The sequence below is a fragment of the Dinoponera quadriceps genome, unplaced genomic scaffold, assembly GCF_001313825.1.
Source record: "Dinoponera quadriceps isolate SergipeBrazil2010 unplaced genomic scaffold, ASM131382v1 scaffold106, whole genome shotgun sequence".
Taxonomy (NCBI): Eukaryota; Metazoa; Arthropoda; class Insecta; order Hymenoptera; family Formicidae; genus Dinoponera; species Dinoponera quadriceps.
The window spans coordinates 327,048-353,615 of NW_014554228.1; the positions used below are offsets into that span (position 1 = coordinate 327,048).

Sequence of the window (26,568 nt, forward strand, 5' to 3'; positions counted from 1 at the left end):
GAAATCTAAAGCGGGACGTCAAACATGTTCGTTATTCAAATATACAATAATTCGTTGAGAATCAAACTATAACGAGATCAAACGGTCTTTTAATATATTTCTTGTTGAATGATCTCTCTCAACATAAAAACGTTAAAAACAGAAAGGGCGAGAAAAATCGAGAAGGCCGCGAAGCGAACCGTCTCTTTTCTTTTTCGAGATCTACAACGAGAGAACGAGCGCGCTAATCAAATCTTCATCATTTAAACACGAGTCATATTAATAATCAAATAATGAATAATACATCGTTCATTTTTAGTAATCTTAATATAAAAACGTTAAAAACAGAAAATGGTCTCGGTGTCAAGACGGCCATGAAACAGTGAACCGTCTCGTAGTGATGTAAAGCAAGGGGACGAGCGCGCCAATTAGAACCCCATTATTCAACCATAGCTCGTTAAAAATCAAATTACAACGAGATCCAGCGATCTCTTAATACATCGCTTATTTTCGTACGATTTCTTATAATACGAACCCATTAAAAACAGAAAGGGGTCTCGGTGTCAAGAAGGTCGCGAGGAAATTTCTGTCCCCTCCGGGATCTAAAACGAGAGGACGGTCGCGCTAATTAGAACATCATCACTCAACCGTAATCTCTTAAGAATCGAATTAAAACGCGAAATCAAGCAATCCTCGAACAACCCGTCGTTCCGAGGAGCTAAATGGGGTTGGCGCGGGAATAGGCGAAGTGGCGCGCAGGGCGCGACGGCGCTTTTGTCCGGCCCTGGCTTGACTCCACTTGCGCCCTGCGCGAATCGATGCGCCGCGGCTGTGCGAGGTGTACGTGGGTGCCGGTCGCCTCCAGCTTACACAGTTCGCTCTCGCCCGTGCCAGGTTCGCGTCCTCCGCTGCTCGGAAGCGTCGCGTCGCGTCCTCTCGGCCGGGCGATCACAGCGGCGATCTCCAGCCTGACCGAGAGTTCTCCGCCCGGCCGTGTCGCCCAGGTAGGCCCGCCACCTGGAGCGGAACCTCCGGCCCAGGATCGCTTGATCCCGCCGTCGGGTCCTCGTCGCGTCCGCTCCCGGTCGACCGGGCCGCCAGCGGTGTTATCAATTCAGTGCGTTATTAATTCAGGTGAGCCCTGGCTCTCCCGCCGCTGTCACGACGGCGGAGACCCGCGTGCATTTTTCACGAGCCCGTGAGCGGACGACACCGGGGGACGGACGAAACCCTCTCCCCCGATCGCCGGTGTCGTGAGTGCGCGCGAAGGGGAAAGACAGGGGAAGAGGGAAATCGTCCGCGTCGGTCGTCGAAGCGGGAGCGGAGAACGTGGAGAATCTTCGCCGCGCGCACCCGCAGTCGCGGCCGGAACTCGATTCCACACGAGCCGTTCGATCCTCGACGCGCTCGGACGCGGCGCGAATCCGCCGCGCTCGTCTCGACGTGGGGAATAACCTCGGGGAAGCTGTGAGGAACGTCTCGGCGCCCGGTGTCTCGTTCGATCGCGTCGCGAATCGCGTGATCGAGTACCCGGCGACCGGAGCTCTCTTTTTCTTCTCTCTCTCTCTCTCTCTCTCTCTCTCCCTCTGCTTTTTCGCTCTCGCACCTAACTTCGCGTGGCTGCTTGTCGACCGCAGGGAGAGCCATGAAGAAGGTCCGTCATGGTCGGTGCGTCGTCGTCGCTGCCTCCGTCGTCGTCGTCGTCGTCGTCGCGAGGAACGGCCTCCCGGTGCCGCGATAGTGCGTGTGCGCGCCGATGTCGTCGGTGTCCGTGAGCCTCGTCGCCGAGGCCAGCAGCAGCGTCATCGCCATCGTCGCCAAGGACGACGTTTCCACGCTCGAGGACACGCGCTCGAGGGCACCCACTGATCGCGCACGAGAATAATGAGAATCAACGCGACGAAGATGAGCACTCCGATCGAGGAGAAGATTGACCAGAAGCTGAAGGTACGTGGCTTCCCACCTACCTTTCCTCTGTTTCTTCCGTTCTGAACTTTCTTTTGTTGATAAAAGCCCTTCTAAAAGTGTCTTAGAAATCACCTGATTGGTTGAGAAGCCGCAGCATAGGTGTTGATCAATGAAATTGTAAATATTCCAGTAAATTCGCTCACTCTCGTAATCCTCGCTACGTTATGAGATACACGATCGGCCCTGAAGAAGACGATTTAAGGTGACTCTCGTCAAGCTATGATTAATCTAGGCGACCTGGAAAATCGCTGTCAGTCTCAAATATTACCTATTCTATATCTAGCAAACGCAGATGGAAATTAACTTGTCGAGCAATGTCGGACGAATCACAGAAGCGGAAATCGATGTTAACGATTCTTGTTATTGCTCATCGATTAGTTTAATTCGAGTTTGAGAATCGCTCAAAATTGTTTTAATTGATGTCTGGAAAAAATGATCCGATTTGTTTTAGTGACGTCTGTCAATTGTGCGACGAGATTTTCTCACTTCCCGATGGGATTTTAGCAACGAACATTTATTCACAGCTATTTTCGTTATATTTTCGTCCACGTTGTTGGAATTAAAAGGTCTATTTTCTGTTTCTGGACCAGATTGCACTTCTTACTGGTAGAATAAGACAAATATGTAACTTTGAAGGGAAGAACGAAGTTCCAGCGCAGCCCTAGTTCAGGAAGAAAATAGTTCTAAAGATGGGAAACCGAATATATCTAAGCGTGCACATTTGTATCGCCCCGAAGGGATTTAGGATGACTTTCGTGAATCGATCCTAGTAAATTTGCTCACTTTTGCAATTTTCACGTTTTGAGATACGATCAGTCACAGGACGGTTGCAACATTTCTTTTTCATTAAGTCTTTTACATCTCATGTCCAACGAGAAAATGGTATCTCCTCAGAGATTACTAGAAAACGAGTTCTCTTATTAGACGCGGCATGTATTCCGAAGCTTATAGAAAAAGAAGTGTCACAACCGTCCCACGACTGACCGTACCCGATCGACTCCCGAATTCGAGTAAATTTGTCCCCGGAGAGGTTGAAGAATGGGTCCGAGGGAGGAAGAATATCTCACGGTGCCGATCTCTCATCTCCGTCGATAACGAAATTATCATTTCGCATTCGGCCGCGGCATATAGCACGCCTGCAAAATCCTGATGGCGTGCGGTGCAGCATGCAATGCAGCGCAGATGTACGGCGGATATTCTCGGATGTCTGTGCAATCGGATGCATCTCGTTGCTGCCCGGTGCATCCGCTTTCGCGGAGAGACACCGCACAACGGCTATTTCTCTCTCTCTCTCTCTTTCTCTCTCCCTCTTCCTCGCTCTATCGCTTCCTTTGACGCGAAAGTAGCGCGGTTTAATTTCTTCGGCTGCTTTCAGTCTACGCTCGACACTCTGAGCGTTTCACTGAGGTTGATCACGGGTTTTAGGTATATTCGTGCTTGCCGCTAGATATGCTGTGCAAGCGGCGAACGCGGTCCCGTGTTTTTGCATACGATAACGGCGAACGAAAGGTCAAGAGAGCCGTATGCGACTGCATTACAGTCGGGCCACGCTGCTGCACGTCGTTTGCGATGGCTGGCTCGTTACCTCGACTAGGTGCACGCGATACGTCTGCTGGCGAAGCGACGTCGCCGGGATATCCTGCCGTTCGGACACATACGGCCACGTTCGGCCGTGTCTAACCACGTCGACGCGGAGAGCAATTGGACATTGAAGGCCACCCTACAATGGTCGTAAGGAGTACGGCCGTAAGTCCGTAAGACGCGGTCGTGAGGGCCCGTTTCCGGTGTAGTAAGCTGCAACGTAAAGGCCGTTCTACAATGTTCGCAAAGGTTGTAACTCCGTAAGACGCGGTCGTAAGGGCCAGTTTCCGGCGTAGTAGGCTGTAATATAAGATCGTAAGCGAAGTAAAAATAATTCATATTCGCTTTAGATCTTAAAGGTCTATCCGGACAAGCTTGTATGGTCTCTGCATAATGCATATGCAGAAGGAAATTGACCGATTATGTGTCTAATATAGAAGACATCATCGGTTTCCTTATGTATATGCAGTATGAGATTATGTAAGTTTGTCTGAACAGACCCGAAGGACCGTCTATAATATCCGTAAAATATACTGTAGACGTAAGCGGTAAACTAATTGATCAACCATAGACAATTATTCTCGGGGTGTAAAAATCTAATTAGTCAATTAGCTTACTACTTACGTCTTATTACTACTTATTACTACTTACGTCAGGGTGTCCGATAATTATCTTTGAATCTGTAGTATGCCGGTAGAACGAATTAAATTGAACGGGAAAGTCATGTACCATTTTGCAAAATTTGCAATATATAATAAAAAATTAATTAACTATTTGCGAATTTTACAAAATGGTGCATGACTTTTCTGTTCAATTTCACCCGTTCTACCTGCATGCTACGGATACCAAGAAAAGTCTCAGACACCGTGTATAACCGTGTCTTACAAACTTGTAACTGTACTTCTGCAGACGTTGTAAAATGACCTTAAGATATCGTAAGCGAAATAAATTTTCGTTTCTTACGCCTTACGGTCTTACGTCGGTTAATCAGAACAAAGTAGCACATCAAAGTTCGAATTTTCTCTTTCCTGACAATGAACGAACTGTTGGTTGAAGGAAACGGAATTTTTGGTTCTTACAATCGACTTTAGTTTTTAAAGATCAGAAATTCCATTTCCTTCAGCCCCCAAAATGCGTTTGGATCGTTCATTGTTACAATTCAACCGATCCTTTTTCCTCTGTGTACAAACTTCAGTGAAATGCTGTAGACTTACGGCTATTGTACAACAGCCTTTAGGGCGATTCTTCTCAATCACGGAACGCGCTCTCGTGCGATCGAGCTTCTCGGCGCTTCGACCGCGTCGGAATTCGCGGATTGGCGCGTGAGGGGCGCGATTCGTCGGAAAGTCTGCCGACCCGAAAGTCGGCGAATCTCCGAAGGTGTAAATCTCGCGAGATTTTCCAGAGGGGTGCGTGTCCCCATTCTCGGAGTCCCTCGCGATTTTCGATATCGCGCGCTCAATCATATCGATGGAATTCCTGGCGCGACAGGTGCGCGAAATGCTTTCGATCCGAGCCGTGTAACGCGTCGTTAATCCGCCTTAAACGGCCGACGATTCGCCGATTGCCGGTGAGAAGTGGGCGAAGTTTCTCGCCGACAGCGAGAGAGCCCGGTTCGCTCGTTGTTTTCGCGGAGTATCCTCCGCGATCGATCGCGGTTCCATCGATTTCCCGTTTCCTCCTAAATCGCAGTATTAGCTGCGACACGGGCAGCGACGGGCGATATAGTTGATTTGGGATCAACGCCAACCGATGTCGGTAGAATCGACTCGACGGGTCCTACCCATAAACGTTGATCAAAGCAAAATGAAGTTCAAGTGATTCCCTTTTCCGTTTCGAATGTAGAATACCAGAGAGTGCAAAGAGAGAGAGAGAGAGAGAGAGAGAGAACGCAATATTTATTGAGCGCTCTGGGACACCCTGGAATCCTCTCAAGCGCTATTAAAATGCAGAAAAATGCACAATGCATAAGGTAACACATATAGATCGTTGATAGTTAAAAATTAAACCATAAAAAATAGAATAAATAGAAAACTAAGCCGACTAAAAAAATGTGAATTCTAGCTTAGCCGGAATTTATTACGCAAAACTAAACAGAATAATTCGATTAACCTAAAGCTATAAGCTTGCATAACCGAATCAATCAAAAGAGAACCGTGATGTACAGTCGACGTCGTATATGATGTATTATTTTCTAGACGAAGAATCGCATGATTTTCAATTTCACACATAACGCATAAGGTCGAAAATCGCAGAACTAACTCTAATTATAACGGTAGAGTTATAGTGGCTCTAATTCGAATAGTTTCAACCTGTATGTGTTTTCTCCGCAACAGTAAATCATTCAGTAAACGGTGTGTAGAGTCCCTCCCGGCCCCACACCGCTTACTGAACGATTCATTGCTGCGGAGTGTACATGCGGAAGGCTAAAAATTGTGTAACGGTAAAAAGTTTCAATCTAGGGAATGGTACAGCCATACATAACGCCGACTGTACAGTGGGGAGCAAAAAGATTTAGACACACTGAAGTTGGGAGCGCGGTCGAACGAGAGAACTTATTTCCGACTAATTTATTCTCTCAACGGACCATCGGCTGCGCTCTGAACTTCACCGTGTCTAAATTGTCTCGTTTCCCATCGTACAGATATACCTTATACAACATAGAAACGCAAAGATAAAACATCTTAATCTTGTTATTTTTTCTTGAGTACAGAGAGAAAAATAAAGGAAGAATCTGATATTCCCAGCGGAACGGAACTATGCGCCGAGTCGCTTTTACATTAGCAATACGTATTAATATCGCATTACGTATTGTTACAGCGCGCTCGCTTTTACCTCTCGTTGGGAAAACCTGCGGATACATCGTTACACGAGAGGAGTTTTCGCGAAAACAACGACGGTTCGTTATGACGCAATGAAGTTCACATTCTGCGACCGCGTAACCGGGCGCTGCGTTTGTTGTTCCCGCAGAGGGAGAAGAGGGAGAGAAAGAGAGAAAGAGAGAAATAGGGAGAAAAAGAGGGAACGGTACGCGAACGACATCGATTATTTACGCGCTGCCACGCGCTGCCCCGGACATCGGAGATTACTATTACGAAAAAAGCCAGCGGGACGAGAACAAGAAGACGAAACCGAACGAGAGAACCGAAACGTTCGCGAAACACCGGGGATATACGGAGTGAATTTGCGTCCGGATGTGCCGGAATATGCAATGTAACGATAACGCGATAACACTCGGCGGTCCCTGCCGTTGAAATTGGCCGCGTCGAGATCGCCGCTCCTTCGCCGTTCAATTTTGCACGAGCTGCGAAATCCGGGAATTTGTTCGTGCCCACTGACACGCCACCTCGAGAATGGCCCGTCGGGTCCGTTTTGACGACCGAACTGACGCGGGGATTAATTGGAGCGCTCGCATTGTTAACAACTCTAAGGGCTTTCGAATTGGTGTAACCGTAAATGTAAGATGTAAATTCAGACTGAGGAACCAATCAGGATATTGCTTTGGATTTCTATGTTCTAGATGGAACTGACGGTGAATCTGATCGTTAGCAGAAGTAACTACACAGTAAAAGACATTTTGTATTTGTGTTAGAATCGGTTCTTATTGAAGTTTTTGTGTTAAATTTGTAATATACCCATGTAGTAATTTAACGTGTATCCTTATCGATATTTCGTGTTGAGTCGATATTCAAAATATGTGTAAGTGTTAAAATAATACATTTTATATTTCAATGTCGATTAACATATTATGTATATTAAAATTTTGTGTTAATTTTTGACATAATATTTGTTACTTTTCAACATATTCACGTTGTATCAAATTAGCACAAAAATTTGTATTGTGTAGGATTTAACTAATTGGAATTCTAATCATATAGTCTGAATCTTAGTTATACATCACTTCCGCTAAGTCACTTCCATTTTCCTCTAGAGTATACTTACCTAAAACAATATCTTGGTTCATTCTTGCTTAGTCAATTTATATGTTTACAGTTATATGGCAATTTGTGTGCGAAAGCTCTAAGACCCATCATGGACCAAGAAGGTGCAAGAGAGACACTTGCTTCCCTAAATTTTGGCAAGGAGAAACAAATTATGAAAATCATAAAAGTAAAAGAAAAAAGAGAGAGAGGGAGAGAGAGAGAGAGAGAGAGAGAGAGAAGGAGAATGTAACTGGTATATTATAATTTATATTCTACCGAAAACTACAATATATGTTGCGTAATTAAAAACTAATGACAAAGTATTAACATTACTTTATGAAAGTGAATGTAATGAAATTTTCCCAATTTCACAACCAGACGTCAGTGTTTCTACCGAAGCTTTCAATCTTACTTTGAATAAATGTTACAATCAAGCCGAACTGTGGTACATTCTCTGGAGGGATAAAATATTAAAAAAGAGAAGTCGAAAGAATTGGTATTAGCAAAAATGTTAAAAGAAGCTGAGACTTTCTTCTCAACTACGAAATATGCCTTGCATATTTCCTCAACCGTGCACAACGAGCACCATTGAAATGTCTTTTAGTACATGGCAAAGGATGAAAACCTTGCGGTCAATAATGTCAGAAAATTGCCTCAATGGACTATGTGTGCTAAGTGTACACAGAAAAATGGTGCTTGTGGAAAGAAAGAAGCTGAAAGAAGAAGTTGGAAGAAAGTTCGCTGAAGATCGCGAAGGCCGGTTTTAATATAAGTGCACTAATAAGTTTTGTGTAATAATACGTTCTTACCCCCTTTTGACTGAAATCCTGTCTATGCCCATAAAGTTCATGACACATACGAAAATACAATTGGTCAATTTCTTACTTTTGCTTTTTATGAACATATTCCTACTGTCCATTGTAGACCACGTTTCAAACAGTATGACATGAGTAGGAAACAAATTGACGAATCACATTGGGCTACTCTTCTTACGGTCTAAGAATAATCGATTGTGGTTGGTCAATTTGCTTGCTGTTTACGCTTGTGTGTGTGTCATGAGCCTATGGCTGCGTTCGGAAATACTATCCTGAGAGTAGAACTGGATAGAGTAGAATGAATGATGGAACAGGTTTCACTCCGAATGCGGATAGTTTCTAAACAGCATTTAACCAATTTATTGCTTACCTATCACATCAAATATTATCAGAGATCCTTGGGGATCGTATATCAGGGTTGCCTCAGACCTGAAAAACTGGGAAAACCGAGAGAAGTCAGGGAAATTTAAATTGGTCAGAGAAAAACTGGATAAGTCAGGGAAAGATATAAAAGAATCTGGAATTTTTATCTTGGCTCATAATTCCTTTAAATGTTCTTATTCTAAAGAATGCTTATATCTTTTCAATATCATATTTAACATTTATAGTCAAATGCGGTTAAAATTCCGCATTTTATAAAAATTTTTTTTTCGTATTAGGGCTGTGATATATAGAAAAATTTGAGTTGTAAAACGTAAGCAGTAATAAAAGTGACCAATCACAGTCGATTATTTCTTAAACGTAAGGAGAATAATCGAACGTGATTGGTCAATTTTATTCAGCGTTTTTGTTCATCCATTTCGTAACTTCATTCTTTTTGCCAATGTTTATTTATTTTTTGTTGGATCGAATTTGCATTCGGATTATATTATGTTACTAAACTTTTAAGTTTGTATTGCTTCTAATAATTTAAACTACCTTTCCTACAATCTCAGCTTCTAAACATTAAAAATTAAGATTACAAATTGGTCATGGAAAAATTTTCATTGTCGTCTAGAAAATATGGAATAGTCAGGGAATTCCAAGATTCTGTGGCAATCCCTGTATTGAATCGTATATTGATCATATATCTTCTCCAGTATATAATACGCCTTTGATAAATTGATGCGCTCCATTGCCACCGTTTCAAATATTTCAAATGCAACAAGTCACCCGCATTCACTCTGAAATTTTAGGGTAGAAAATTTTCCTCCTGAGGCGCACTCAGTAGAAGAAAAGCACCAAGGCTAGCTAGATATAGTAAACTGACATCCCCATGTTTCTCAGCTGTCAAGTACTGAACCCTGTCCGTGACAGCACATGAACTTCATCTACTGTGTATAGTAGCGGGAGCTGAAGTGGCAGTTTCTGTTTGCAAACGCGTTCAGTTATGTTACTAACGTCATTTGATTTTTCGTTGTATTAAAATTTTGTTGAGTTTCCTTCTCGTAAAATTTAAAATAACAAGTCAGTGACAAATAACTTATTTAACAATGCTATTTTATAATGTAAGATATGAGCTTTTTAAATCACTTCGAATCTTATGTCAATCTCTATTTTTTGTCACTGAACTATATAAAGAAAATTTCAAGTTAGGTTGTTCTGAAAACCGACATACCTGAGTTTATTAATGTTTCAACCGATGTAATTGAACTTTACTGTGAAATATCTCACAGAACACAACTGAACCGATGACTGATTTTCCTTTGTTTTTCTTATTTATTTATTTAAGATAATCGAGAAGAAGTCAAGGAATTTCTTTCTACATAATAAGGGAGCAGTATGCATCGTAAACTTCATAAAATTAACAAAAAAAATATGTGTGATTAAATATAACGTAAAGATATACGATAAATAATAAATGTGTAAAATAATATAATTTCAACGCTTTTATTTAATTTCTTTGATAATTTCCCATAAGTATCATGGGTATGTCAGTTTTGGGGCCTAGTTTCTAGAAGCATCAATCCTCAAACATCTTAAAAAAATAATTATTTGTAAGGAAATGTATAATATTTTTCATAAGTCTATCATACATTTTGATAGAGAAGTGTTGCTGGCTTGCATTCATGCTCATGAATTTTAATTTTACATCTTCGGAACGAGGCTTCGGAACCTAAAAACAAAATAGTGTATCGGTTTTGGTGTTTTTCTTTTATCAAAGATCCCCGGGGATTCATATATTCGCTGGTTATCTTCGCCAGTACATCACCTGTGCCTTTAATAAATGTATGCGCTCCGTTGCCACGGTTCAAAATATTTCAAACGCAACAAGTCAGCCGCGTTCACTCTGAAATTTCAGGGCGGAAGATTGTCCTCCTGAGGTGCACCCGGTAATAGTTTCCGAACGACGGCATCATTTGCGACACTATAGCACGCCTCGAGCGTTTCCGAACGACGTGAGCTTCGTCGGGTGTACCCAGGCGAAGTTTCCTAACGCAGCCTAAGTGATACTGTTGAACCTGGCCGGATTCGTTTTAAATGCACGTTAAAAATATACGATGTAAATGCATAACGAGAGCGTAACAATCGAGAACATCTCCGCGAGAATATCGCGCCTCCGCTTCGTCCCGCTTCGCCGATTTAACGACCCGAAAGTCTTATTTATCGGTCACGTTCCGGTTGTCGCTTAAATATATACACTCCCACCCGCCTGTCCGTCCGTCCGGATCGGCCAATTTAGCGACTTCTCTCGCGGCCAATCAGGCGTGATTTTCTTCGGCGGAATACCCTCGCGGAATCGATTCCGCCGTTCGCGACACGCTCAGGACACGCTCGTTGAGTCACTTTACACGTGTCGGCGGGATCGAGTTCTCATATTCATGGCATGCAAATTGCTGTGAAATTGCGTTCGCGTTTACGAAAACCTCGGCCCGTATTTTATCGGAGCGGGCGGGCGCGCGCAAGTCTCAGATGCACGTTCCGATGCAAATACGGTGAATTTTGCCGCGAAACTTCCGCGGGAGAGACGTACGGCCGTCGTGCCCTTCGGCCGCGGAAGAACTCGGCTCTCGAAATCGGTCGAGGAACTCGCGACGGAAAAGTCGCGATATAATCCTGGTAAATAACTCGAACGCCGGTTCCCCCGGATAATTCGGTTACTTTTTTGCCGTGCCGCCGCTTATAGCCGCTATCGGCGAGAAAGGCTCCTATCGGAGAATTGGATCGTGACCGTGTAATTCGGGGAGGTCTTGGCCCGCGCATCGAAGACGGAAAAATCGATTGATTAAACGAAACGGATCGCCCCCTTGCGTCGTCGCCTCGTCGGCAAAATTCGCGCCGGATTGCCCGCGAACGAACTGCGCGGCGGTTATTATCGAACCATGACGGCGAGTTAACGAATACGAATTAATTATACGACCTATTGCGGTGCTATGGGTCAAATGTAACGGGTGGGTACACATCACGTGTACACGTTGGTAACGTCGTCCCGGCGAACGAGCGGGAGCCAACGTAATGACGATAACTCCGTTGGAAATAATTAGGTACGATCTCTCGCCGTAACTCGATGAAACGCGAACATCGAATTAAGAATTTATTTACGAGTCGAAACGGTCGTTCAGGCCTCATGCATAAATGCATGTATTTGCTGTGCGACGCCGGCTTTTCCGGCGCTGCGCTCGCCGCTCGCGACCAGTCAATATGCAGGCTTCTCGTTAGTATCGGCATCGTAACGACGGCAGGCTCGTTTTCTTTAATCTTCGCAGTACTTCCGCACCAAGAGCTTCTCAGAAGTCTGAAATAGCCCTCGTTCTGCTTCCTTCTTGACCTCGTGGCCTCCCGTCTTGCCTTTCCCCGATTGATTTCAAAGAAAAACTTTGCACAAGATTTTAAGTAAAATCTTTATTAAAAGTTTCGTCGAACATTTGTATTCTCTACAAATCCTCATTCTCTATTTGATCTTCATCTATCTCTATCTTTATTTTTCACCTGATCATTGATTTTGAATTCTATACGAAATTTATTTTATTTATTAAAAATGTTTATTTTTTATTTATCTTTCTACAGAATTTATTTTTATTACAAATTTATTTACAATTAAAAAATTTATTTCAAGGTATTATTTTAATGGAAACAGTGGAATATCTTGAAATCGAAGCAATTGACAAGAAAATAGCGCAGACAAAAGTTGTAAGGTTTCGTTGGTAACCTTAACTTCGTTGTATGATAATGATTCAATTCAACTTCACTTTTTTAGATAGATTTATACAGTTTTTTCTTAACACACATCGTTTCCTCTGTTCGTTCTGTCTAAAAATATTAATATTAGATCATCGAAAAGTGAATACTTTTCGAGATATTTTACTTTTTATTACGACATTTTTCAGTATAAAATATGAAATATCTCATAAAGTGTTCACCTTTTATTCGTAAATAAAACAACGTTTGGCTTTTGCTGGCTTATTAACCTTTCAGCTACGAAGAACGTATATATACGCCCTGAGAAAATTGACGCTCATTTACGAAGGTAATGTGTACATGTACGTTTGGTAAATGTAACACATTTATTTTTTCAATTGCTGCCTTTACAAATATATTTTATATATTGCCTAACATCGACGGAAACAAATGAATATCATGCAATCTTTTGGTAGTTATTTTCAACAAAGCCTTTCAGTATCAATTTCGTTGCTGTGACAATCGAAAAATATTCACTTTAACACTTTTCTGCCTAATAATATGAGAAAAAATTTATTATTGATATTAATTATTATTGATATTAATTGATTAACGTTGTACATTGGTGCATCGATGCATTTGCAAAATGCAATATATTTTTTTAAAGTTTTTTTATCTTTGCTTACAGCGATCGATTCCGCTTGTAATTCCACGTACAAAAATGTTGAAGTGATGTTATCGAAAATAGTGCTGTCAATTTCGACTCGGTTACCCAAGTCTTTCAGCAACTGAATATACGGTTGAATATACGGCTAATTTTAAACATTATTTTTATCTGTTATTGTTAGAAAAATCAATATTTGTAACGTCTAAAATTATTCGTATACTCATTTACTGAAAGACTCGGGTAGTCGAAATTAGAACAAGAACAAGATATTTCATATCCTTTACTGAAAAATATCAGAATACAAAGTAAAATATCTCGAAAAGTACTCACTTCTCGATGATCTCACCATAGTATTTTCGTACAGAATGAACAGAGGAATTTGTGTTAAAAAAAAACAATGTGATTCCAATAAAAAAAAAATAACGTTGACTTTGAAATGACCTTGACTTATTAACAATATAACGAAGTTAAAGTCATCAACTTATATCCCCTTCCAAACTCTACGACTTTAATTTAAACCACTTTAACTTAAACCACTTTTTTATCAATTGTTTCGTTTTCAAGATAGTCTACTGTTAAAGTTAAAACGGTACACCCTCTGTACTTACACTTCTACAGAATTAATTTTGATTTCAAGAACGGTAGACACAATGTCGCGTGCAGATACAACGGCCGGTCGAGCAATGAATAGGTCTTGCGTTAACGTTGACGAAGGGAACGTAACGAGACGATGCGATTTACGCGAACGCCTTGGTCAAGTGAAATTTTTGGTCGGCAGGTGCGGACGGGGATGGTGACAGTGAGCGACGGGAAGAGCAAACCCGTGCCGATGCGCTTGCACCTGTCTATGGAGGTATTGAAGCTGCAACGGGAGGATCTGGAGGTAAAGTGCCGCCCGACGGTCGCGTTATTCATGAAGCGTCTCTCGTCGTTTTTGGAGCGATCGCGGCTGCCGCCGGCGTTTCATCGATCAGTGCGCGCTCATGAAATGTGTCAAAGACAAGAATGCATTTTTAGCAGGCAGCGAATCACAATAAGCCACCTTTGGACGCGAAGGAGCGCATGGTGCAGATCACCAGGTCAAAGGTCGGAGGTCTGGGGCTCAGTATAAAGGGCGGAGCGGAACACAAGCTTCCAGTACTCATATCCAGGATCTATAAGGGTCAGGCCGCCGACCAATGCGGCCAACTTTTTGTAGGCGACGCAATTATCAAAGGTATCCGCCGCTGGGAGCTGCTGTTGCATACACGTGCGCGCTCACACTGCCGATTATCAACTCCCGTCGGAACCCGCGCTTGTTTTAGCCCCTCCGCCTAAATTACATTAATATTTCGATCGAGCTGCGCGATATCTCATTAGAACACTCGTTTATTCGCACCGAACCCGACGTGTGTGACACGACGTTGACAGTTCGGCGATAGTTGAGCGGTACAGTTAATGAGTATTGATTTCGATTCCTACTTCTCTCTGCCAGTTCTGCCTTCTCTCGCCTCCCATTGAAACAAAGTTGCTATCGGCACCGTCCTCGTACATTGCAGCTGTAACAATCGCGGATCCCCTACCCATGCGACACTACCGTTCCTCTTTGTCCGCGACAATGTTGAGAATTTATTAAAATTACGGTGATCCGTGCGATGTGAACTCGTAGTGAACGGGGAGTACATCACGGCGTGCAACCACGACGACGCTGTTAATATCTTGAGGAACGCCGGCGACATCGTGGTTCTAACGGTCAAGCATTATCGAGCCGCCAAGCCGTTTCTGCAGAAGAATGGTACCGTCACACGTTTGTATATCTTTGTGAAGAACATGATCTGAACGTTAACCCCTTGACTGGTGGAAACGCAGTAAATTAATTTTCAACCATATGATAAATTACTTGGCATTTTTAATTTTGTTTCGATGGATTTAATCATGTTATTTGATTGAAAAAAAAAATTATTGTTTCATGCGTTTCGTTTTTCAATTTAATCTATTGTTTGGACATTATAAAGATGTATTATAAGAATAACGCTACAAATACTACAAATCACTAGAGCTAGTTGACACCATTTCTGCTCGATCGTTGAAGCCAAACAACAAGAATTGTGGTCAATAAAAAGGATGATTGATCGTATATCGGGAGGATGAAATATTTTAATAGGAAAAATCGCAGAAGGGTGAGAGAAGGGAAGGTAGACGATGAAATAATAAAGAGATAGTCAATAATGCGAAAAAAGAAATGAAAGTTTAATAAGATCATTCAGAGTTGCCGAGTTTTTTAGTAGTGAATTTTAATAATAAAAATGAGAAAATTAAATGAAACAGTTTTTTTTCTTTTATGCAAAACATTTTCTTCTTTGAATCAAACAATAAATTATCCAACAATAAATTATTTGGACCAAACAATGCAATGATTAAAAAAATCATACAATTATATTTGATTAAAAATTGATTTGTTTGAACTATTTTAATAGATAAATTTGTTTAAATTAAATGAAATAAATCTAAAGAAATTGTACTCTGTATACAACCACTTTTGCGAAATTCAGCTTGCCAGTCAAGGGGTCAACTATGATTTTGTTACACTCACATTCGCTCTCATGTTCTCTCCAATAGAAAAAGAAGAAAAACTGGACAACGTCGCCAACGCGGAAGATGGATGGATATCGCCAAACAGACAAGGCGGCAGTCCTCGTTGCAGCCACAGTCGACAGAGCTCGAATGCATCTTCCACTTCGATGCAGTACAAGAGATGGGTGGACGTCATTACAGGTTGTCTCAGATAATAACTCGTATCTCGACAAATGTTTAAACTTTTAGCTTATAGCATATAAGTAATACGTAACAGTATGTTCGTAAAGATATTAGTTTAAGAAAATAAATGTGTTATATTGAGCAAAATTTACTGGACGTATGTATATATACTTTTTGTAAATAAAAATTAACTTTTCTAGGGCATATAAATATATGCTTTTCGTGACTAAAAAGTTAATAAGCCAGCAGAGCCAACGTTAGTTGTTTTATTTGCGAGTAAAAATTGCGACATTAAGCTCGGTGATTAGACATGATTAAACAACTAAATTTAAACATGTAAAGGTTAAACAACTAAGCTTGACATTATCAAATAACTAAACTTCACGAACTGAATCCGCGGAAGAGAGTATTCTTCATCAATTAAATGTTTTTCAGTCAAATATTAATAATTCGTAAAGAGTATTCGCACATAGATCCAACTTATAGAGTGTATTTAATAATGCTTAATCGCTGAAAATTAAACTTAACGTGTCATGTTTGCGAATAATAGCCAACCTTGGCTCTTACAGGCTTATTTAAAATTTCTCGACTGTACGTCCGCTTCTTTTTAACTCATGTGTCGCACAATTCGATATGTTAACGTTTCAACATTCTGCTTCAGTCCCGCTGATGATGGCGTACGTAACGAGATACATATTTGGCACCGACAAGCTGAGGAGGAACGCCTTCGAAGTGAGAGGTCTCAACGGGGCGCGCACGGGTGTGATACATTGTGACGACAGCGCTATTCTCAGTCAATGGTTGAAATATATAACCGATAACATTACCGGATTGACGCACTTGCAGGTGATATAATTAATCACATGGGACCGATGCGATGCTACAGAATCCGTCGCGCGCTCTGTTCGCCTCGGATTCCGCCGGCAAATCCGCGAAAACGAGAAGTGACGTTTTGTGAACTGAACTTGCGACTGCTTCCAGATGAAGCTGTACAATCGTAATTTCGGCGTCGGCGAGCGCATCGAGTACATGGGCTGGGTGAACGAGGCGGTGAGCAACAGCAATCAGCCGTGGCAGAGCTACCGGCCGAGATTCTTGGCGTTGAAAGGGCCGGACTTGTTGCTGTTCGAGACACCGCCCGTAAGAGTCGCGTTTCACTCTTTGTCGCGTAATTTAAGCCCCCGTAATCTCGTTGTCCGCTCGTCTCGCTTTACCATCATTGCTCCAACGTCGTTCCTTGCTTGCAGTGCAATATAGGCGACTGGTCACGCTGCGCGTTGACTTTCAAAGTGTACCAGACGATGTTTCGCGTGATGCGTGAGTCCGAGAACGTGGACGAAAGGCAGCACTGCTTCCTGGCACAGAGCCCGGGGAAACCGCCGCGATACCTGAGCGTCGAGACCAGACAGGAGCTGCTGCGGGTCGAAGCGGCCTGGCATACCGCTATATGCTCGGCTGTCACGCATTTAAAGGTGAATGCGAGTCCGTTGAGACCGCGCGGCTGCAAAATATCGTTATTTTTCTCTCTCTCTCTCTCTCTCCCTCTCTCTCCCCTGGTGAAAATATTTTATTGAAAATATAATGAAATTTTATTGAAATGTATTTGAAATTCTTCCTCAGCTGACCTCATTTTATTGGTTTTTTAATAATTTCTTCAATCTCATTATTATTCCGTCAATATTTCAGTAAAATTCAGTTTTCAGTTAAATTCTGTAAATTTCATGATATCTAATATTTTGAAAAATTTGTTATTGCTTTTATGTTATTAATGTTGTTATGTATCTTTCAATGTTGTTATTACTTTTAAATCATAATTTTAATTAATGTGATTCAAATTTAAATTATAATTTTCCCTATATTTTACAGTGTTACATTAAATTTCCTAAGGAGAATTATGATTTATTTTGAAATATATTCAATAATTTTTCAATAATTTTCATTTCACTTTTCATCAATTTTATAGCAAAAATATTTCCATCGGGATCTCTCTCTAGCATGCCTTTCTTTCTCCCGTTGCAGAGCAAAACCTTCCCGGTTACGTTCAATAGCAGAAGCGCCGGTCTAACGTTGGAGTGGACCCAAGGATTCACGTTGTCCTACGAGGGAATCGGAGAGATCGCATGGCGTTATAAGTTTTCCCAGTTGAGAGGATCCAGCGACGACGGCAAGAGCAGGCTCAAATTGCACTTCCAGGAACCGGACAGCATCACTATCGAGACGAAGGTGAACTCACGTTCTGCGACTGAAGGTCTATTTTTCTTTTTCACGACTGAACCAGCCTGCATTTTTGCCCTTGAAGTAAAACGAGTATTTAACTAGAGTTGGGTATAACTAGTTAATCAATTAAAAACTAAATTTAAAAGTTTAGTAACTTTTAATTTAACTTAGTTAACTTTATAATGGGTTAACTTCTAACTTAAACCAGTTATTTTAAAATGCGCCAACTTTAACTTCTCAACTATTTTATATAAATTAGAATAATTTATCAATATTAAAATAATCGCTGGGCTGCTTATAATGTAGAATAAGAAAAATTCAAAATAATCCCAGTAGAATTTCTTTCTCGTCTCTCTGAACGCTAGTACTTCTTTTTTGTATGTACACCTGAGCATAAAACAGTCGATGTTTCCTTATAATAGACTATTTTTTCATTATTTCATATTAATTTCATTTTTTTTTAATAGGCATATAATATCAAAAACTTTATTTTATAATTTTGATGGATAAAAGTTGTGTTTTTAAAAGAATAAATATTAAAAAATTAACATTTTGATTATTGACACAAAACCATGTCAAAATTTAAAGAATTTCACCAGATGTAACCAAATGTGTCACGAACGCAAACAAAGTGGATAACCACGCTCATCCATATTTACAAGTTATACCATCTAATGTGACATTTACTCCCCCTTCCCTTGCAATCATGTCATGCAAGGTAATAGACCTCCCTTCTCCTCGTGGTATGACGTAATGGTTGAATGGCCTTTTAATAGGTCATTAATTTTTAACTTAAAAATAGACATTAATTTACCCAACTCTGTATATAACCCAATATTGAAAGGAAAACGGACGAAATTCTAGAGTGCAACGTTGGTTCAGCTAAAAAGAACAGGCCTGAAATCGCGAGATACCGTTGCAACATCGTGCCCTAACGCGCTCTTCCCGTATGTTCGGCAGGAATTGGAGTGTTCCCAGCTGCAAAACCTGTTGTTCTGCATGCACGCGTTTCTGACGGCGAAGGTAGCCGCGGTAGACCCCACATTTTTAACGTCGACCACTCCGTAAAAAGAGATGTAACATAGATATAATATTGAACGTTATTGCCGACGAATCACCAAGTGGATCAGATCTTGTGTTCTGTTGTCGTTGTACGGTTTAGATAGAGCGTGTGCGCTAAAAGCAAAAGAGATAAAAGAAAGAAAGATGGAAGGAACGAAGGGAAAAAACGGAGAAAGAAGTCTGCCGCGTGGCGGAGAAGCGGAAGGTGACAGGAACTAGTCAATATATCCAAAAGGTATTTTTATCGTTTACATATGAAATCACGCAAAGCGGTACTACTCTTACTACTCATCCTACCAAGCCAATTTCACTTAGTACGTATATGAAACCTAACGGCTATCATAGTATTGTAACGCATCTAAGATAAGATTTCGCGAGGGAGTTTCCAGGGCAGCGGCAGCGTGCATCTGTGGATGATTGCCCGACAACGACGACGATGCGATTACGTTGTCTGTTCTTTTGCTATGTACGTATTTTCTCCTTTTTTTGAATCTTTTTTGAAGCGATGTCTCGCGTGTCTGCGATTTTATACGTATTTTAGTAGGTAGCATGCCACACACCTGTGGACGTATATACATATATTTCAGTGCGAAATAGTCCGTTTCGCGGACGTATCTTTTGGTTTCCCGCGCCTTTGTTGTGCGATATGTCGCCCACGTCTGAGATTATAGGAATTTACAGAAGACCAATACGCCGGTTCATGATTTTTAAGTTACGATGGCGAATCGGTTCTCTCTATCTATCTTTCTATCTCTCTCTCTCTCTCTCTCTCTCTTTCTCTCTATCTCTCTTTATTTCTCCTTTTTAGCCATAAGAGATTATTTATACGCTTCAGTATCGTGTTGTGTGCATACCGTACATATATATCAGGTGCCTTAAAAACCATGAACAAGGAGTAGCTAAATTAAACGGAGGCATCAAAATTTCCGTTTCTCGTCAGCGAGAAGATGAAGAATCATTGCATCCATACTTAGGGTATCGGCGGCGGCACAGGAACCGCGTTGCGGTGCAGTAGAGAAATTCTGATTTGCATCTTAAAGATACTTTGGTGTGGCGATTGAATTGACGATTGAAGTGAAACAAGAGGAGAAGAAGAAGAAGAAGAAGAAGCAAAAGTAACAACATAGTATTGATTCGTCCAATGCGGTAAAACGTTGAAAGAGATGACGAGAGTTATACAAGCCCTATAGCAATAAAGAGAGAAAAAAGAAACTGTAATCTACAATTAGGTGGCTCACTCACACACACACACACACACACACACACACACACACACACACATTCGAACTCGTAACTCGGATATCGAAATAGTTTGTTTAACGACGCAGTATTATCGATGGGGGCAATAATGAGTTCTACTAATTAATGGCGCCATCGGTATCGAGAGCTAATTGCTGAAGCTACACGTGATCGTTGACTCGTATTTTCCCGCATATTGAGCGCGACTGCTTTCACGTATCGTTTAACCGGCAACTCGCTAGATTCGTTCGCTTACATAGGCAATTCCTGCTATATATACGATTGCATAAAACATAATAATTTCGCGATGCACCGAAAGCTTATTTGATACGTGATGGATATTGAATCGCATCACGCGCGCGCGCGTTCCGACAGGTCTATTAGTGTGTCTTCAGAGGATGTACCAATTATATCTTTCCAATCATAGCTGTAGCGACCTAGAGTTAATGCCTGTATATTGAGTATCTTATCGGTTATCGCAATTAGATTTAAAGCAATAAATCCATAATGAATGAACGACTAGGGGAAACCCGAGGCTAAGGCGGTAGGATATAAACGTACGATTTAAGGGAAACCGCATACACACGGTAATAAGTGTGTGAGGCAGAAAGAATATCATTATCAAGGTAGAGCATCCGCGTTTTCCAATGTCAGCCTATCATCATCCCCCTTTTCCCTCATGGACGTGTTGTGTGTCACATAGATAACGCGTGGTTCATTTTAACGTCGAGGAGACCGTTGCGGCTTTTCATTTCCATCCCGCGTATCCCGAGAGTGTCTCCGGTTACTCGTAGAAAGTGCCTACAAAGTAACATAGAGAATGTAAAAAAAAAAAAAGAAAGAGAAGAAGAAGAAGAAAGTCGAAAATCTCTCTGCTTCTGTTGTATCGAAGAGCGTGGTCTAATGCCGGTTGTACTTTTCTAGTCTAAAGCGTGATCAGAGTCAGTTGTATGCGATACCGCGGCCGAGACGATATCATATCGCTCTCGTTTCTCGGCAGGGGATCCCGGATTCTCATTCGGTCAAAAGGAGGAACAAGGAAAAGAGATTACACCGCCGCCATTTCGAGGAATTCGTCATCGTATGAACGACACGTGTCACGTGAAAATGTATCTCTCTCTGCCGCGTATTTCTTTACTTCATTCACGAGATCGCGACATAATAGATATATCGTAGAGTAGTGTAACGAGAAATTAATCGATATAACGTATATCCGCTCTCGAACTCGAGCTCAGAGCGACTTCGACGACGAGCGTGTCGGACTTGCGTTTCCCTCGAGACGTTCAATTCAAATTAAGGAGTATTCTGGTTCGAAATGTCATTTTGTGGGCGGTCTTTGGGAATTCCTTTTGGATCAACTATAAGTCGTACGATTCTGAAATGTGTGAATATTTATCGATGTTTCAAATATGTACAGTAATTTCTATACGTTATTATATTCGATATTAATAGAGTTGTAAATAATTTATTATTTACAGCGCTGAACATTTTGTTTATACGGTCGATACGATTCCAGACATTGTAGGCTGTTGAAACCAATATGGCGAAAAAATTATTAGACTGTAAACTTGTGGTTATCGCCTCCATTATGAGGAATAAATACTGATTTTAGATAAAATTGCACGGCTTAAAAGAGACAAATTGACTTTTGACCAATTCTTTTTCAGCTTCGGGAGTCCTTAAAATATCGAAATATCAAAGATATTGAATTCATCATAGTTGAAACGATAGTCACAGGTTTACAGTTTAATAATTTTTTGCCGTTTTGGTTTCAAAAACCCCCAACGTCCGGAAATATGTTAACCAACATTTTGCGTTCAGCGCTAACATTATTTATAACTTTAATAATATTAAGTATAATAACGTGTATAAATTACCGTATGTAGTTAAAGCATAGACAAATTTTTACTTATTTTTATTTATTTTTCATTTATGTCAAACTTCAAAATTATGTGCCTTATAGTTTCTTCAAGGGAAATTCTCAACAGTCACCTATCAGACGAAAAAAATGAGAAAATCCACTTAATCGAGAAACAAGACTTTGTTGTCCGTCTACACTCTCGACGCTGAATTCGTTTTGCAACTGTTTAGTCTCCAGTGCTGAAGATTATTTTTTTCTTCTACTTATAACGAACCTCTCTCGTTGCGAATTCTCTGAGTTCGAAGTCGAGGGCTTATCGAGAGAACTGCACAATTATATTACATAGATAAGTTAGTTAAAGGAGTATGGAATGAAGCTGAACAGATCCAAAGCGCAATTATATAGGTCCAGATAATTTGCCGAAATCGTAGGCTGTTTTCCCCCTTTCTCTCTCTCTCTTTCTCCACACGAAATAGATTGTTGAGGGATCTTAAACACGATACTTGAAATATTTTGTTATCGCTTCGAAAGTTATCGTTTCTATTTATCGCGCGTTTTACTCTCGTTAAGTTAAGGATCCTTGAAATTTTTGCATTATCGTGTGATCAGAGTTTGTGTGAGAATATCATTAATTTAACAATATACATGTGCACCTCCACAATCCACACGCTTCTTTTCTCCAAGCGACTCTCGTTCGCGCGACTCTGCGAATTCAGCTCATTCCATGAGTTATGCAATAGAATAGCTGTACATATAGCGCTCTTGGGCTGCAAACTCGCTGAATATTTAACTGATTACTTTCGCATAAGCGTCCGCAATTCCAAATCTCGTTCTTGTGTGTCGTACTCTCGGATTCGTTCGTTAAAAATTCATCCGTCTCTCTTCCCTCGCAATTCGTGCATATCAGTACGGGATGGAAGAGCGAGCTCGCGGCGCCGGCTAACATCAGCATCGGAATCTTATATTTCGAAATATAGTTTATCTGTTATAATGTCTATCCCCCATTGACAATATGTTCTAAAATATATCATTGTTAGAAGTTACAAATTCCACGCGTCTATATTTGATATCACCTGCCTTTCTTCTTAATTACCCGCATCTCTCCCTCTTACCGTCTCGTATCGTCTCCTTCTCGGAATTCACCTTCACGACACGCAGTCTATCTATGCTTCTGTATCGTAATCATGTCGATACAATAAGACCCGGTTTCACCAACGCGAGTTAATCAAATCGGTCGATTAAATTCAGCTCTCCCGTTGGAACTGTCCAATCGCATCGTTGTTAGATAGACACGATTGGTCAGTTCCAGTGGACAAACTGAATTAATCGACCTACACTACACGACCGATTTGATTAACTCGCGTTGGTGAGACCGGACTTAAGTACAGTAGGCGTCATGTACGCTGTATCATTCTCTATAGATCGAAAATGCTTCAAAACCGAATAAAACTTGCGACCGTGATTCGCGACTCGGCTTCTCCGAGTCGCCGGTGCAACACCGACGGGCGAACCTCGGGACGCTAACGAGATTCGGACCTCCGGGTCCGTAGGGCGCCAGGTGCGCGAGTCGCACCCACTAACGGAAGGCCCCGTGGTCGGCGTCGCCGTACGCGCGTCGGCAACGCGGGGTCCTGACCTCGTGGTGACGTGACCTCAACATAACCTCAACATGACCTCCACATGACCTCAACATGACCTAAACATGACCTCGACTTGACCTCGGCATGACCTCGACATGACCTCGACATGACCTCGACATGACTTCGACATGACCTCGACATGACCTCGACCTGACTTCGACATAACCTCGACATGGCCTCGACATTACCTTATTATTTTATTAAAACAAAACATAGATCTATGTAACATGTAATTTGTTTAAGCAAATTCATAAAAGTTATAAACGATTAGAAATTACATGTACTTCTCAATCAGTTACGTCAGTAATGTTTCCATATTTCGATTCCTTATTCAATTACGAATAAATGAATGAAAAAAAAAGTTGGTAACTCGCAATAGGTAAATAACAACGATCATTTGTTTACATCGATGTAGCGGCGCGAACTGGACCCGGCGCAAACTGGACGCGGCGCGCTATTAGTAAATCATTTGCGTGTATTTTTTGATGAAAATGGGGAAATTTTGATATTATTTCATTATCTTATTAAAACAAAACATTGTTCTACGTAGCATGTAATTTGTTTAAAGAAATACATAAAAGTTATAAACGATTAGAAATTACATGTACTTCGCAATCAGTTACGACAAAAATGTTTACATATTTCGATTCCTTATTAAATTACGAATAAATGAGTGAAAAAAAATGTTGGTAACTCGCAATAGCTAAATAACAACGATCATTTGTTTACATCGATGCAGCGGCGCGAACTGGACGCGATTATAAACGATTAGAAATTACATGTACTTCTCAATCAGTTACAACAATAATGTTTACATATTTCGATNAAATTTCGAATAAATGAGTGTAAAAAAAGTTGGTAACTCGCAATAGGTAAATAACAACGTTCATCTGTTTACAACGACGAGCAACGGCGCGAACTGGACGCGATTATAGACGATTAGAAATTAAATGTACTTCGCAATCAGTTACTACAAAAATGTTTACATATTTCGATTCCTTATTAAATTTCGAATAAATGAGTGAAAAAAAAAGTTGGTAACTCGCAATAGGTAAATATCAACGTTCATTTGTTCACAACGTCGAGCAATGGCGCAAACTGGACGCGATTATAAACGATTAGGAATAACAAGTACTTTGCAATCAGTTGCTACAAAAATGTTTACATATTTCGATTCGATTCCTTATTCAATTTCGAATAAGTGAGTGAAAAAAAATGTTTGTTATTCGCAATAGATAAATAGCTACGCTCATTTGTTTACATCGATGCAGCGGCGCGAACTGGACGCGGCGCGCTATTAGTAAATCATTTGGGTGTATTTTTTGATGAAAATGGGAAAATTTTGATATTATTTCATTATCTTATTAAAACAAAACATAGTTCTACGTAGCGTGTAATTTGTTTAAAGAAATACATAAAAGCTATAAACGATTAGAAATTACATGTACTTCGCAATCAGTTACGACAAAAATGTTTACATATTTCGGTTCCTTATTCAATTTCGAATAAATGAGTGAAAAATAAAATTTGTAACTCGCAATATGTAAATAACTACGTTCATTTGTTTACATCGGTGCAGAGGCGCAAACTGGACGCGATTATAAACGATTAGAAATTACATGTACTTCGCAATCAGTTACTACAAAAATGTTTACATATTTCGATTCCTTATTAAATTTCGAATAAATGAGTGAAAAAAAAAGTTGGTAACTCGCAATAGGTAAATAACAACGTTATTATTCGAGAATTTAGTTACTTTCCGTACTAGAAACAATGCTATTTCGAAGCAACGCGGGTGCAAATATGTCACGCGGAAATAAAATGTGATGAAATCTGCTTCACTGAAGGCTAACTTGTGCGGAAAACGCCAAATTAATGTGAATAGCGAATTGCCGATTGAAACATCCCTAGAAAGAAGGAAGGACCAATCAAACACGTCGAGTTGTATCAAGGTGTGTTCTTGATGTATGAATATCTTATGAAATATTTATGTTATTTTGGCAAGGCCTTAAACAATGCGCCAACAATTCATTCATATGCAATTTAAGACGCCACGCGTTTTGTTAATATGTCCTGACTACAAATAATTCATAATATATAACAGTCATACCGGTGATATGATATTGTCACTAGTAACATTAAGTATCGTCGATGTCAACGAGATTTGGATTTATCAGTATTGAAAAAATAATCTTACATGAAAAAATGTTCGCAAAGCATACAAGGCATTGGAAATATGTTTCGAGCATACAACGCAATACATCATACCCCACGCTTCAGAGAATGATTCTGGAATTTAATTACTTTCGGTACTAAAAACAATGCTATTTCGAAGCAACGCGAATGCAAATATGTTACGTGTAAGTAAAATTTCATTTAATCTGCTTCACCAAGGGCTTATTTTTACGTTAAACGCTAAATTAATGTGAGTAGTGGATTGTGGATTGAAACATCCCTAGAAAGAACGAGGGACCAATCAGAAACGTCGAGTTTTATCATGGTGTGTTCTTGTTGCATGAATATCTTATGAATAATTTTTGTAATCTTGTCAAAAGCTTAGACAATGCGCCAACAATTCATTCAGATGCCATTTTAGATTCAACGCTTGCTTTCTATAAGTACTGTTTACAAATAATTGATAATGTATTAAAGTCATAACCGAGAAATTATATTGTCACTAGTAACATTAAATTTTGTCGATGTCAACGAGATTTGGATTTATCAGTATTGATTAAGTATTCGTACATGTAAAAATGTTCAGAAAGCTTACAGGCCAGTGAAA

The 26,568-nt window shown here is 40.7% G+C and overlaps 1 protein-coding gene across 6 annotated transcripts; it reads left to right on the plus strand.

Annotated features, from left to right (window-relative positions):
- The first annotated feature begins 870 nt into the window (after positions 1 to 870).
- LOC106746309 (gamma-1-syntrophin) lies at positions 871 to 23,187 on the plus strand. 6 transcript variants are annotated; one of them, XM_014622929.1, is made up of 11 exons: positions 871 to 1,113; positions 1,617 to 1,926; positions 13,810 to 13,914; positions 14,049 to 14,247; positions 14,680 to 14,817; positions 15,630 to 15,785; positions 16,429 to 16,613; positions 16,749 to 16,907; positions 17,015 to 17,239; positions 17,787 to 17,990; positions 18,945 to 23,187. In XM_014622929.1, the coding sequence occupies exons 2-11, from the start codon at positions 1,864 to 1,866 to the stop codon at positions 19,050 to 19,052; spliced, it is 1,542 nt and encodes a 513-aa protein (XP_014478415.1). In that variant the 5' UTR covers positions 871 to 1,113; positions 1,617 to 1,863; the 3' UTR covers positions 19,053 to 23,187. The 6 variants fall into 6 exon arrangements, with proteins under 6 accessions (XP_014478415.1, XP_014478497.1, XP_014478325.1 ...); XM_014623011.1 differs by having other exon boundaries at positions 871 to 983; XM_014622839.1 differs by having other exon boundaries at positions 871 to 1,926.
- The last annotated feature ends 3,381 nt before the right edge of the window (positions 23,188 to 26,568 follow it).